The sequence below is a fragment of the Myxocyprinus asiaticus genome, chromosome 7 (assembly GCF_019703515.2).
Source record: "Myxocyprinus asiaticus isolate MX2 ecotype Aquarium Trade chromosome 7, UBuf_Myxa_2, whole genome shotgun sequence".
Taxonomy (NCBI): Eukaryota; Metazoa; Chordata; class Actinopteri; order Cypriniformes; family Catostomidae; genus Myxocyprinus; species Myxocyprinus asiaticus.
In genome coordinates this window covers 32,868,971-32,883,701 of record NC_059350.1, presented here as the reverse complement: position 1 = coordinate 32,883,701, position 14,731 = coordinate 32,868,971, and the positions used below count along the sequence as shown (strand labels likewise).

Genomic DNA, 14,731 nt, shown 5'->3' with positions numbered 1-14,731 from the left:
TCCTCAACAAGCTGCACCATTTGAGTTTTTGTTCATGTTCTTAGCACAAATGGTGCAGGACGATTTACGTGCCAAAGTTTAACATTTAGGGTTAGTGGTTTGTTCAAATACAAATTTTACATTTAGTTTCATTTCTCCAAACTGGATAAAAGTGCTAAAATTTAGTGTAACAGTGAACAGTGATTGTTTTTGTTGAGGAATCAATATATTAACATTAGCCGACATTTAAATTAGAAGCATAATTTGTGTGATTTCCAGTTCACTCAGTTGGACTTCTGTTTAACAGTTAAGGGAGACCACAAGAGGGTGATATAACATTTACCAAAGCAGGTCGCAAGGCACAGGTATCACAACACAGGACGGTATTTTAGAGCTCCTTTAACAGGACGCATACAGACAAATGTTACGAAAGTTTTTGTACTTCAAGAATGAAAGTGACGTTGATGAGTTTACAGGTTAGTGTATGAAACTAGTGTAACTGCACAAACTGAACGATTATAAATTATTATGCAATTTCTCTTTATGTAGCTTTGTAGGGGTTTCATTCAAGCTGTCAAACCACAAAAAGACATACTTGTAACTTAAAATACATTGTGTAGGCAATATGAAAGATACATATACACAATATATCATCCACTGATGACTAGAGTAAATAATCCTTCTCCTTTGAGAATGATTTGAGTAGAATGAAATGGAAAACTATGCAAGTTACGCTCTGTGAGCAGCCTCCTGAGACAGCGACCACTCACTGTGTTTGTACCTTCATAGAAAATAATAGTTTCTCATTTAAGAATGCGCCATGTCATCTGCTAGACACGTCCGATGAGTGACTCCCTTTAATCTACCCTGCCACTCAAAGTTGTGTTGAGAAATATGTTTGAAAAGACAAAGACTATTGTGCAATGGGTAGCCCTATTTATATCTGAAAAAAATCCTGATATATTTAGATATTTTTTTTCGATAAGCATGTTTTTTACTGTGATACAAAAAAAAGACTGTTACGGTAATGAGAATTCATTGAAAACAATGGGAACAGTAAAATAAACACATCCGGATGGGTTACAGTAATGAGAATTGGGTGGTCTTTATACAAAATAAGTCAAATTTTTTTGCCATTGATTTGCCATTAAACATGACCAGGACATTGTAATGACAGGTTTAATGGGAATCACCCGACATGCTGATATTCAATATACAACAGTACTCTCATAGTGCTAATAGTGTATTAATAACCTTATTATAATGATAATAGTGATATAGTGTATTACTGTATATAGTACTAGTGACACTTGCCTTATTGAGCAACACTAATTAGCATAATCTAAGAAGTCAATAGTCAATAGAACTAAATGGGAGTATATGTGATCAAGTTTGTGTGTGCGAGTACTTACTGTATGGCACACACTCGTACTGAACCTCAAGGTATTTGTACGTTCCAGGACAGGGATCAGGAAAAACATCAGGACCAGCAACGACTGCACACTGAGTTCTGTTGTTACACCTGAAAGAAAGAGAGAACGACACATGCAGACAGATAAAGTAAGACTATTTGTTCATTCCATATCAATCTGACATTAGGTATATGAACCGTATGTACTCGTTCAGTATGTACAATAAAAGTTAATGAGCCTTGAAATACCCTTTTCTTCAAATGAATGAAAAAAGATACATTCACTCAACATCATCAATGAAGCTGAAAGACTCAAAATGTGGGGGAAGATCCCAGCACAAGGTCAGAGACACAGTCCCCTCCCATAGTACTGGCATACATGGTAATTTAATGTAATTCATATGTAGGTCATGTGCACATGTAGAGCAGAAAATAGAGACTGAAACAAATTCTGGCACCAAAAAAAGAGGAATGAAAGCATAGGAAGAGAGAGGGAGATAGATTTGACATATCCTGCTCGGCAGAAACACATGCACATTCATACAGATGACCACCACATGATATCCAATGTCATATTCAGGATTATTACACCCTATAGAAACATAAATTGACACACACACCCATAACACAACTGACAAATGCATAAACATAAGCAAGGATCTTAAATTAGTTATAGCTCCCTCAACGGTTAACCATGGAAACCTTCCACTCCAAACTCATGGGGCGCTTCAAAATGCACACATGCGTTTAAAAAAAACTGGTCCAAACCTGTACACACACACACACACTCACTCACACACACACACACACACACACACACACACACACACACACACACACACACACTTCAGCCTTTTCTTTTGTTTTTTGTTTACAAGCTTAACTTTACAAATTCATTATATGACAAGGGTTTGTCTGACAAAATTAGGGGTGAGTGTATATGTGCTTGTGTGTTTGTTCTGCTGCTGTACTTTTTTAGCTGTCAGTGGAATATTTACAGCATTTGTCTATTGGTATTTGTGTATTTTTAAAAGTATAGATGCAGGTGGGTTGAGTGTGTGTTGCAGTTCGAGAGTGTGTATGGACTCTAATTGCTGTGTTGAGTGAGTGTGACAGTCATACTCCCAGAGTGCTTTGGGGCATCTCTGGTTTCTGGGGCGACAGCCCTTGTGTGGCAGTGAGCTACACTCAGATATCACCTCATTTAGGAGGAAAATAATTCTTTTTTCTTGTTCTTCAGATGCAAATATTTGCATGGGCAAAACAGCCTCCTTCATTCTCATGTTGTCTTTGCCGGTACAGATGCAAACTTGAAATCTTCCATAAACAAATTCTGTTCACATGTCGAGTGTGTTATCTGTATGTGCACACACCCACACACACTCACACAAGTTGCTTTAGTTGTATGAGACTTGTTTGATCAGACAGGCTGCAGTGAGGAGTTGACTGAATGAACTGGGACAGTGAGTGTCACATGAATACATCATCATCAACCAGACATAAAGAGACACTGGCCTTGAAAAACACCAACCTGACTTTGAAGATGTCGGAGGGTTTCCTTTTAGTTCAAACAGACTGATCCTAATTTTAGACAGACACACTTCGTGGAACTTTCCATTTGCTTGTTTTTATACTGGGCGAATTTTATTTTCTATCCCCAAACCCACTCCCAACCTAACCCTCACAGAAACCTTTTTTTAGTTTTGAATGAAACATTATTTAGTATGTTTTTTGTGCCATTTGCCTTGTGGTTTTTAATAATGTGGGTTAATTTTTACTATTTTTACTATTCTTCTGGGGACATTTGGACACAGCACTGTAGGCAAAACCTGACCCAACTTTTATGATTTAGAATTTTTGTAAATCTGACCTTTGTAAGATGTTTTGCAGATGTTAATTTGATTGTAATGCTTTCCAGATGAATCTTGGAGATGTATCTGTGCTATCTGGGTTCCCTCAGCTGTTAAACAGCGAATGCTTCCAAGTAATAAAAAAAAATCGTTAAGTGTTCTATTTGGGATGATACTACACTTGCTAAACTACACAGCTGAGTGCATAGTGTATAGTGCGTCACATGGGACACAGCTCTGTGTAAAAGATTGTGTACTTATCGTCTTTCATGAGGGCATGATCTAGAATCCAATGAAGCATTGTGAATTTAAAAATGAAGGGAAATATAAAACTATTGATTTAAATATGTTTGAAGTTTATTGAAAAATATTCAGACATATTTAATTATATCGTATAGTGTTATAAATATAGTGTTATAGAAGTGGGTGGTTGCGGCATAGTAGCTCTGTAGGTGCAATTTGTTTGTTTATTTTCTTATTGGTGGATATTTCTCTGCAGGAACATGGGTAGTGTAATTATTCAGCACAAATTCCACTACTAAACGCTATTTCTTTTTTAAAATTACATTGAAATAACGCAGACTGATGGCTTTAACAGAAGCATATACCATCAATTAACAACCTCTGAGCTCACAATAGAGTAGGGGCCTGTTCCAAAACTTAACGAACTGCCTCGCTGTCTCCTGCCTACATAGGCAGCTGTCTCCTATGGCAGCATCCTAACTGAAATAAAGCCTCATGGGACAGCGATGTGGAACACTCTTCATAGGTAGCAACTCCACTCGTCATTCAAATAGCGCTCCTCACGCACAGCGTATGGGAGACTCGACTCGCTGATTTCAATACAGGTGACGAGAGAAGAATGACGGGACACTCATAGCACACACGCATTTTGGTACAAATAGTCCATCTTTTATCATAAGAAACGTCATGGTTACTGGTGTAACCTCCGTTCCCTGATGTAGGGAACGAGACGTTGGTGTCGATGTAGTGACACTAGGGGTCACTCTTGGGAGCCCTAGACACCTCTGGTCTTTGATAAAAGGCCAATGAAAATTGGCGAGTGGTATTTGCATGCCACTCCCCCGAACATACGGGTATAAAAGGAGCTGGTATGCAACCACTCATTCAGGTTTTACGCTGAGGAGCCGATATAAGGTCCGGCCATTTCAGCGGGTAGTTCAGCGTTGTGGCAGGAGGGACCAACGTCTCGTTCCCTCCATCAGGGAACGGAGGTTACACCAGTAACCATGACGTTCCCTATCTGTCACTCACTCGACGTTGGTGTCGATGTAGTGACACTAGGGGTCCCTATACAAAATGCCACAAGGCTGAACTGTGTTACGTGAACTGGCGGTGTGTGGTGGGCAGACTTGCTGTGTGCCTCATAGCCAGCACACCAGGTCGACACGTAACCTCCCCCAACACAGTTATGAGTGTCGAACGGCCCTTTTTGGGGACAAGTCGACTACCCAGAGATAGAGACAGGCTTAACCCAGTCATGGCCTCTTTCCCCTTCTCTTTTTCCACTCCCTAAAAAAGAAGGGGGATTATCCGACTGGGCCGCCAGGTCTAGTCGGGGGGTGTCCCTCCCAAGGGGAGGACACCGCGGAGACCACACCTCACCCCAAGAGAGGGGGGGATATTTAAGTGGAAGAATACATCACATGGTCTTTCCAACCATGTGGAGAGCCTTCAAGGTAGATCCTACCCAATGGGGGAGGAGTTACTACAACATGGAGACTGAGGGGCTCTGCCCAAGGAAGACGCAGTTTGCCAGTAGGGAAACGAACTAGCGGAAGATATAGATCGCATGGGGTTAGCCTTACAGGGAACCGCCACATGCGGAGCACCTACCCCAAAACCGGGCTCTTAGTCAGCGCGTGTACTGGGCCGGCAGCGAGTCTCTCCGAAAACTCGACTGCCACAGGGCTCGGAGGAAGTCAACCAGGGAACAACCTTTGTGAACACTACTGGGAATTAACAGCGCACGTCTTCAGCTGAAATGGAGGTGGAAGGCGCTATGTGCAAGCGATACACCCGGCCGGCTATCCCGGGCTTATCTGCTTGTGTTGCGTGCCACTACCTGGGACGAAACCGGTTCCACCCGGAGGTTGTAGAACCTTGCAAAGGTGTTGGGTGTTGCCCAGCCCGCTGCTCTGCAATGTCTGTTAGAGAGGCACCTCTGGCCAGGGCCCAAGAAGCCGCTACACCACGAGTAGAATGGGCTCGTAGCCCTACCGGGGGCGGCATGTTTTGGGCGAGACATGCCATAGTTATGGCGTCAATGAGCCAGTGGGCGATCCTCTGCTTGGAGACAGCGCTTCCTTTCCGCTGTGCACCGAAGCAGACAAAGAGCTGCTCAGAGAGTCTAAAGCTCTGCGTGCGATCCAAATAGATGCGCAAAGCGCGCACCGGACACAGCAACGCCAGGGCTGGGTCTGCCTCCTCCTGGGGCAGCGCTTGCAGGTTCACCACCTGGTCTCTAAAAGGAGTGGTGGGAACCTTGGGCACATAGCCCGGTCGGGGGTCTCAGGATCACGTGAGAATAGCCCGGACCGAACTCCAGGCACGTTTCGCTGACAGAGAACGCTTGCAGGTCACCTACCCTCTTGATGGAAGTGAGCGCAGTCAGGAGGGCAGTCTTCAAGGAGAGTGCCTTAAGCCCGGCTGACTGCAAAACTCAAAGGGGGCTCTCTGTAGACCCTGAAAAACTACAGAGGTCCGATGAGGGAACAAGGCGTGGCCTGGAGGGATTCAGCCTCCTGGCGCCTCTTAGGAACCTGATGATCAGATCATGCTTCCCTAAGGACTCACCGTCGACTGCGTCATGGTGTGCTGCTATGGCAGCAACGTACACCTTCAAGGTGGAAGGGGACAGCCTCCCTTCCAACCTCTCTTGCAGGAAGGAAAGCACTGATCTGACTGCGCACCTCTGGGGGTCTTCCTGATGGGAAGAACACCACTTAGCGAACAGACACCACTTAAAGGCATACAGGCGCCTCGTAGAGGGAGCCCTAGCCTGAGTGAATGTGTCTACCACCGCAGGTGGGTGACGGCTTAGGTCTTCCGCGTCCCGTCCAGGGGCCAGACATGGAGATTCCAGAGGTCTGGGCGCGGGTGCCAGATGGTGCCCCTTCCCTGAGAAAGAAGGGCCTTTCTCAGGGGAATTTGCCCGGGGGGAGCTGTCACGAGGAGCGTGAGGTCCGAGCACCACGTCTGGGCGGGCCAGTAGGGTGCTTACCAGGACGACCTTCTCCTCGTCCTCCCTGACCATGCACAGGGTCTGTGCGAGCAGGCTCACTGGGGAAAACGCATATTTGCGAATGCCAGGGGACCAGCTGTGCCAGCGCGTCTATGCCGAGGAAGGCCTCGGTGAGGGCGTACCAGAGCGGGCAGTGGGAGGATTCTTGGGAGGCGAACAGGTGCACCTGTGCCTGACTGAATCGACTCCAAATCAGCTGGACCACCTGAAGGTGGAGTCTCCACTCTCCCTTGAGGGTAACCTGTTGTTACGGCGCGTCCGCCGAAGTGTTGAGGTTGCCCGGGATGTGAGTGGCTTGCAGCGACTTGGTGCTGCTAACTCCGTTGGAGGAGACGGCGGGCGAGTTATGACATACAGCGGGAGCGCAGACCACCTTGGCGGTTGACATATGCTACCGCTGCCGTGCTATCTGTCCGAATTAGCACGTGCTTGCCCTGGATCAACGGCCGGAACCTCCGCAGGGCGAGCAGAATTGCCAGTAACTCGAGGCAGTTGATGTGCCAACGCAGCTGCGGACCCGTCTAGAGGCCGGCAGCTGCGTGCCCGTTGCCAACAGCGCCCCAGCCCATTTTGGAGGCGTCTGTCGTGACCACGACGCGCCTGGAGACCAGTTCTAGCGGAACACCTGCTCGTGGAAACGAGAGGTCGGTCCAAGGGCTGAAAAGACGGTGACAGACCGATGTAATGGCCACGCGGTGTGTACCGTGGCGCCATGCCCGTCTCGGGACTCGAGTCTGGAGCCAGTGCTGAAGCGGCCTCATATGCATCAACCCGAGCGGGGTGGCCACCGCCAAGGACGCCATATGCCCCAGGAGCCTCTGAAAATGTTTCAGTGGAACCGCTGTTTTCTGTTTGAACGCCTTCAAACAGGCCAGCACCGACTGGGCGCGCTCGTTCATAAGGTGCGCCGTCAAGGAGACTGAGTCCAACTCCAAACCGAGAAAAGAGATGCTCTGAACCGGGAGGAGCTTGCTCTTTTCCCAGCTGACCCGAAGCCCTAGTCGGCTGAGGTGTGAGAGCACCAGGTCCCTGTGTGCGCATAACCCGTCTCAAGAGTGAGCTAGGATTAGCCAGTCGTCGAGATAGTTGAGAATGCGAATGCCCACCTCCCTTAACGGGGCAAGGGCAGCCTCTGCGATCTTCGTAAAGACGCGAGGAGACAGGGACAGGCCGAAAGGGAGGACTTGTACCGATACGCCTGACCCTCGAACGCAAACCGCAGGAAGGGTCTGTGTCGAGGAAGGATCGAGACGTGAAAGTACGCATCCTTCGGGTCTACCGCCGCGAACCAATCTTGATGCCGGACGCTCGCTAGAATGCGTCATTGCATCAGCATCTTGAACGGGAGTCTGTGTAAGGCCCGGTTCAGTACTCGCAGGTCCAAGATTGGCCGCAACCCACCGCCTTTTTTCGGTACAATGAAGTAGGGGCTGTAAAACCCCCTCTTCATCTCGGCTGGAGGGACAGGTTCTATCACGTCCTTCCGTAGGAGGGTAGCGATCTCCGCGCAAGGTAGCAGCGTTTCCATCTTTCACCAAGGTGAAGTGGACACCGCTGGACCTGGGCGGATGCCCAGCGAAGTGAATCGTGCAGCCGAGTCGGACGGTCCGGACCAGCCCTCGCGACGGACTGGAAAGCGCAAGCCATGCACCCGAGTTCCGCGCAAGGGGGACCAAAGGGACAACGTCATCGGATGTACCGGCGGGTGGGGCCTCGCGGCGGGGCGGAGCTTGAGGTGCCACACCACATCGTGGCCGTGCTGAGTCCGAGGACATCGAAGCACTTACCTGGCTCCTTGTGACCACCCCCGGAACAGCCTGGGACGGGGGAGGAAGAGGCCTGTCCTCATGACCCGTGGAGACTGTCACATCGGGGGCGGATTTGTGCCACAGCTGGGCGCTCAGGGCGGGAGACCGCCGCTGGAGCGCCAACCTGCCAAATGGAGTGGTGGACGGTGGTCGTGATGCCAGCCGTACACACCGAATATGTGACCCAGGGAACAAGGAAACCACTCTTGCGGAGCTCTTGAGTACTGCAGCCACTTGGGCATGCAGCGCAATTAAATGCAAAAGGTAACAAAAAGAAGATCTGCTTACCAGCTCCAGAGCAGCGGGTTTCGTTGTCCCTGGGTCGCCCGTCTCAGGGGCGCTTCGAAGACCTCCGTGGGTTCTTCGGTGCCGGCTGTGAGACGGGTGGCGTCGGCTTCCTGTGGTGGGCTCCACGCCGGGGCCGGGCCGGAGGGGCGGGCTGCGGCGGAGCCGGTGCAGTCACCGCAGGGGGACGCCCTCGGCGATGAGTAGATGGGGGGATCTTGAGCCACGCCAGGGCAGGACAAGCCGGCTAGCATCCATCTACTGCTCTACCATCGAGAACTGCTGGGCAAAGTCCTCGACAGTGTCGCCGAATAGGCCCGCCTGGAAAATGGGGGCAGCAAGGAATCGTGTCCTGTCGGCCTCACCCATCTCGACCAGGTTGAGCCAAAGGTGGTGCTCCTGGACCACTAGTGTGGCCATCGTCCGCCCGGGAGACCGCGCCGTGACCTCCGTCGCTCGGAGAGCGAGGTCGGTCGTCGAGCGCAGTTCCTGCATCAATCCCGGGGCGGAACTACCCTCGTGCAGTTCCTTTAGCGCCTTGGCAGACTTGCAGGAGAGCCATGGCGTGCAGGGCGGAGGCGGCTTGTCCAGCAGCGCCGTAGGCTTTGACCGTCAGAGACGACGTAAACCTACAGGCCTTGGACGGGGGCTTTGGGCACCCACGCCAGGTGGCGGCGCTCTGCGGGCATAGGTGCACCGCGAGCGCCTTTATCCACCGGGGGATTGCCGAATAACCCTTGGCCGCCCCACCATCGAGGGTAGTGAGAGCGGGGAAGCTGAAAAGATCGGGACCGGGCAGTAAAAGGTGCCTCCCGCGATCTTGTCAGCTCTTCATGCACTTCCGGGAAGAAAGGAACGGGGCGGGGCGTGGCTTTGAGTGGCGCCGCGAGCCCAGGAACCAATCACAGAGCCGCGAGGGTTCAGGGAAGAGCGGTGAAATCCACTCTAACCGACGCTCGCGGCTGTCCGGGAAAGCATGTCGTCATCTCCGCGTCAGCCTGTGACTGGGCGATCGACCCCGAAGGGAGGAGCCCAGCCGAGGCTTCCGACTGGACGAGCCCGCTCTCCAATGCTGCGCTCGAGAGCTCATCACTTTCGCGGGCTCCGAATAAGAGGTCGAACTCGCCGTGAGACGAGCCGGCGGACTCACCCGGAAGCCCGATCGGGGCAGACGAGCGTGCTGGGGAATGGGAGTTCCGCGGGGGGATACCCGGCGGAGGTGGTCCCATTGGGGTCCCCAAATCGCCCCCAGTGCTAGCCGCGCTGGCCTCAAACCCGTGGGTAAAAGGACCGAGGCGGGAGCCTCTGGGGTGGCTCGCTTCCTTACGAAGGCGAGCCGCGACCGCAACGTTGCCATGGACACATTCTCGCAATGAGAATGTGACCATCCACGAACGCTGTCTCTGCGTGAGCAGTGCCCAGACACGAAAGACAGTGATCGTGACCGTTAGAAGGCGAGAGATAACGAGCACAACCAGGAATAACACACAATCGGAAAAGCATCTTTAAAAAGACGCGTCTTTAAAAAGACGTTCCGTGTGTGCGCTCTTTTAGAGAAATATATACTCTTTTAGAGGGGAAAAATGCTCTTTCAGAAAATATACTCTCTAGTTTTTCTGCCGAAGCGCCCAGGGGCGTTCTCTGCAGTGCACCAGTGCAGAGGAGGGAGAAGCCGCTGAAATGCGCCGTCAGATCCAGCAGGTGAATGAACAGTAGTATTCAGCTCAATAAGCATGACCGTTCGGCTCCGAAGAGAAAATCTGAATGAGTGGTTGCATACCAGCTCCTTTTATACCCGTATGTTCGGGGGAGTGGCATGCAAATACCACTCGCCAATTTTCATTGGCCTTTTATCAAAGACCAGAGGTGTCTCGGGCTCCCAAGAGTGACCCCTAGTGTCACTACATCGACACCAACGTCGAGTGAGTGACAGATAGGGAACTATTTTTTATTGATAATTTTCTGTATTGAATGGATTATAAGTATATTTACAATTAAAAATGTATCTTACTTCGTCCGCCATCTTGGATTTATTTTTCCACTGAGCTCATCACGGTGCATTCTGGGATCGCTTAACCTCATATCTTATGAGGCAGCATACCAACCTTTTGGAACAGCCTTCGCATTGGGAGCGTCTAGATGTGTCTTTAAAGGTTTATAAGTTATTGTTAAAAATAAATTCCCATATGGAAAAAATGCATGAGATTTTTACTTCCGGAACCAGAATGTTGCAATCTATATGGCCATTTTGAGATTATCAACATCAACCGATAACAGTGTCAATTGGCTGCTAAACAGAATTGGACATTCTGCCTTGTGTCAGTTTCAAAATACACCTACAGCCTTGGCAATATATAGCAATAATGTTTCAAATATTTTTATGAATTTGTAAATATTGTGTCAAAATGTTTTCACTTTAATTAAAAAATGTGTGTACACCTTATTTTTTATCATTAAATTGTATTATGTCTGTATTTTTGCATTTATTAGCCATGACCGTGCTCTAGATAATGGGGATCAGCCATTAAAAAGCATACTGTATATCGGTCGACCACTAATGAAAACGTGTCTGAAGCCTAAAAAAAAGTTGCTTTCTTTGGCAGTTACTGGAGATAGGAAGGCATCAAAGAACATCTGAATACAATGTTTACATAGCATCCTGTCTACTAAGATGCTTCCATCTGGCTGATTTTTGAAGGCAGCATAGGTTTATCTCTTGCCGCTATTGATCACGACTGATAAAGGTCCTCTACTGTTTAGCCTGTTCATCTGAGGCACCAAGCATTTAAGCGCCAACAATGCCTATGATATGCCACAAATGGTTGATTGAAAGAATAATAATGCTGCTCGATGGATTTGTTGAGAGTAAATTCAATTATAAATGCTTATTTATTTTTATATGTACATTTATTTTTTATTTTTTTGTAAACATATGATTCAATCTTCTACCATGAAATAACCATTGTAGTCAATATTAAATATTTCCTTGGTTATCTTTAAAGCTCACTTGATTTTGTTGTAGATCATTAGGCGTGATGTTATGGTACCCTGTTTGAAACCAGTTTCCTTAGGAGGACCCATCATTTAAAAAAGCTGTCGACAAATCAGTGAGGAAGCATGGGAGGTTTCAGACACAGCCAATATGTATTTTGGTAAAAACTAAATAATATTTAGAACCATCACAATGGTTAGAAATCCATTTAGAAATGCTTATACTGTAAGCTATATCATACATAAGACTCCGGAAATTCTTAACAATGACTCTTACAGTCGCACTGTTTTTCCACAAATGATTCTATCAAAATACAATACATTCAGAAAGTATTCAGACCCCTTAATTTTTTTTTTTCACATTTTGTTATGTTGCAGCCTTATGCTAAAATGCTTTCAATAATTTTTTTCACATTAATCTACACTCCATACCCCATAATGACAAAGCAAAAACCTGATTTTTGATAACTTTGCAAATTTATTAAAAATAAAAAATTGTAACCCAATTCCCAATGCGCTCAAAGTTCTCGTGGTTGCGTAGTGACTCGCCTCAATCCGGGTGGCGGAGGACGAATCTCAGTTGCCTCCACGTCGGAGACAGTCAATCCGCACATCTTATCACGTGGCTTGTTGAGCGTGTTACCGCGGAGACCTAGCGCGTGTGGAGGCTCACGCTATTCTCTGCGGCATCCACGCACAACACACCACGTGCCCCACCGAAAGTGAGAACCACATTATAGTGACCACGAGAAAGGTTAACTCAACATGACTCTACCCACCCTAGCAACTGGGCCAATTAGTTTCTTAGGAAGCCTGACTGGAGTCACTCAGCACGCCCTGGATTCCAACTTGCGACTCCAGGAGTGGTATGCAGATATACACATTTTACATTTATGAACCAAAAATATCGATGACTCATCTTGCACTACACATATCTAATGTTCTCTAGAATGAGAACGTCTCTCCCTCCAATACCACCTGCAACCCACTAGCAAGTAGCAAATCATGGTTCATGGTTATTATAAAGCTAAAGCCTATTGACTATTTAAAGCTGCACTACAGAACTTTGGGCTCTCTAGCGACATCTGTGGTTGAAACCTTAAACTGCAAGCAACTTTCGGAGAAACATTTTACGCGAGTTGTGTTTCAGCACTGCTCTTCTGCACGGATGAATCTCTGAATATTTTTAACCAAGATATCACTTGCTTTGAGGAAGATAAACAACACTCTTACTTATATATTTTAATATGATTATTTAAGTGTTTTATCCACTACACATTAATGTTTGTATTTACACATATCAATTTAGGAGGTGAAACTCATGATATGGCTGATATGAGTTAAATTGAAGACACTTATTTTTATATATCAATCTATAGCCTCAGTGGACAATGCAAGTGAACTGTAATACTACAATTGTAGGTTTATGCACTCCAAACAATATGACTGTAATATAAAAAAACAGAATGAGGATTCAAGAAAGATGGAGATGAAATATACTATATTAAACATGAAAATGATGTGCAGAAATATGCAATATAACAATTACAATAATAAACAGTTTCTTTAATCGTTTCTTTGGAAGTACAGTTATAACAGAGAGATGGTTAAACCAGAGTTTCCGCAAAGAAATTTTGGTGCTGGCCAACGTGTCCAGGAATGACAAAGTTTGCCGGACAAATTGGAAAAAATCCGGTCATTTCATTTCTGTGATGGATTACGTATAATAATGTGATACAATAACACATTGACACAAAATGGACGGTAAAGCAAAAAAATTAAACTAAATTTACCACATGTCCTTTCGTTTACAAAGAAGTATTGAAATAACAAAAATCGTTAGGTTATGTCTAGGGCTGTGCAATATGAATAATATGCTTCTTATCTGACACACGCATCTGTGTTTCATGTGAGTGTCGTGTGTGCTTTTTCTGGATCACGCAAGTGTGGACGAGTCGGGATCACTTGCACTACTTCATTTTTGACCCAGGGAAAACTCTGAAGAGAAAACATCTCCACAGAACGGGACAACTCCCAAACAAGTCAAGAAAATGAAGAGGAGCTTGCTATTAAACATGTGCGACATCTGGACATCAAATAAAGTGCGCAAAATAATATTATGAAAGCCAAAAGATGCACTCCGCATTATTTTGGTCATGTATGTTTTTGCAAGAAGGGTTTAGAATTATTTCATATTTATTTTCTGCATGAAGTGTTTACATAATTTTGGTTATTTTCTGCAAGAAATGTTTATTTTGGTTTATATATATATATATATATATATATATATATATATATATATATATATATATATGTACAGTATATATACAGTATATATACTTATGTAGCTTATTATTGTCTTTGTTCCATTGCTTTGGGAAGATCTTGAATTTCTTGAGGAAAGTTTATAATAATAATAATAATAATAATAATAATAATAATAATATCAGACTGAAATGTGGCATAATGTGAAATTTAGCATTATGGTAATGATATATAACCAAGTTGAGTGTTTTTTTTTTTTTTTACAATTAGTTCCAAATAAAGAGAAAATTATATAAGAGGAAGTATTTAATTCACTAACTGCATTATCCAAAAATAGGCATAACAATATGGTTATGGAAAATGGCGGCATACATACTTAAGGACACATAAACCCTGGGAATCTCGAAGCTGCAGCAATGTTATATAATATTAGCCTATTAAACTTATTGCGATCTGTAAACACAATATCCCCAGAGTAATGTTCGATTCATTAAAGCATGAAAACCAATATAAGCTTCAACAACCCTACTAGAAAACATATCCAAGCATTATAACAAGTAAACAACTTTGTCAAAGAGATTACAGAGAAACACGCATCCTGAGACTGATGTCCTGCCGCTGCTGTCCATTACTGGGACTGACTGAAACGCCATAGCTTCGCCAGCTGACACGCTTTTCTGAGCTTACAGACAAGACGTAAACATGCAAAGATCGCACCAAATCCTAAATAAAAATAATTATTGAAGGCTTACCATAGTGAATTGGTTTTGAATACTGATATTTTATGTAATCATACAATAGTGAACTTTTGTTAATTGTAACCAAAAAAAGTCTTACGTAATGCAGCTTTAAATAAAAAGGTATGAGACCTTTGATA

At 45.8% G+C, this 14,731-nt stretch overlaps 1 protein-coding gene across 1 annotated transcript in view; it reads right to left on the bottom strand.

The window, feature by feature from the left end:
• The window catches only part of adgrl3.1 (adhesion G protein-coupled receptor L3.1), a 190,646-nt gene that overhangs the window by 99,443 nt on the left and 76,472 nt on the right, over positions 1-14,731 (bottom strand). The window contains exon 4 of the mRNA XM_051702396.1: positions 1,392-1,501. Within this exon, the coding sequence (XP_051558356.1) occupies positions 1,392-1,501 (110 nt within the window). The remainder of the gene's footprint in view (positions 1-1,391; positions 1,502-14,731) is intronic.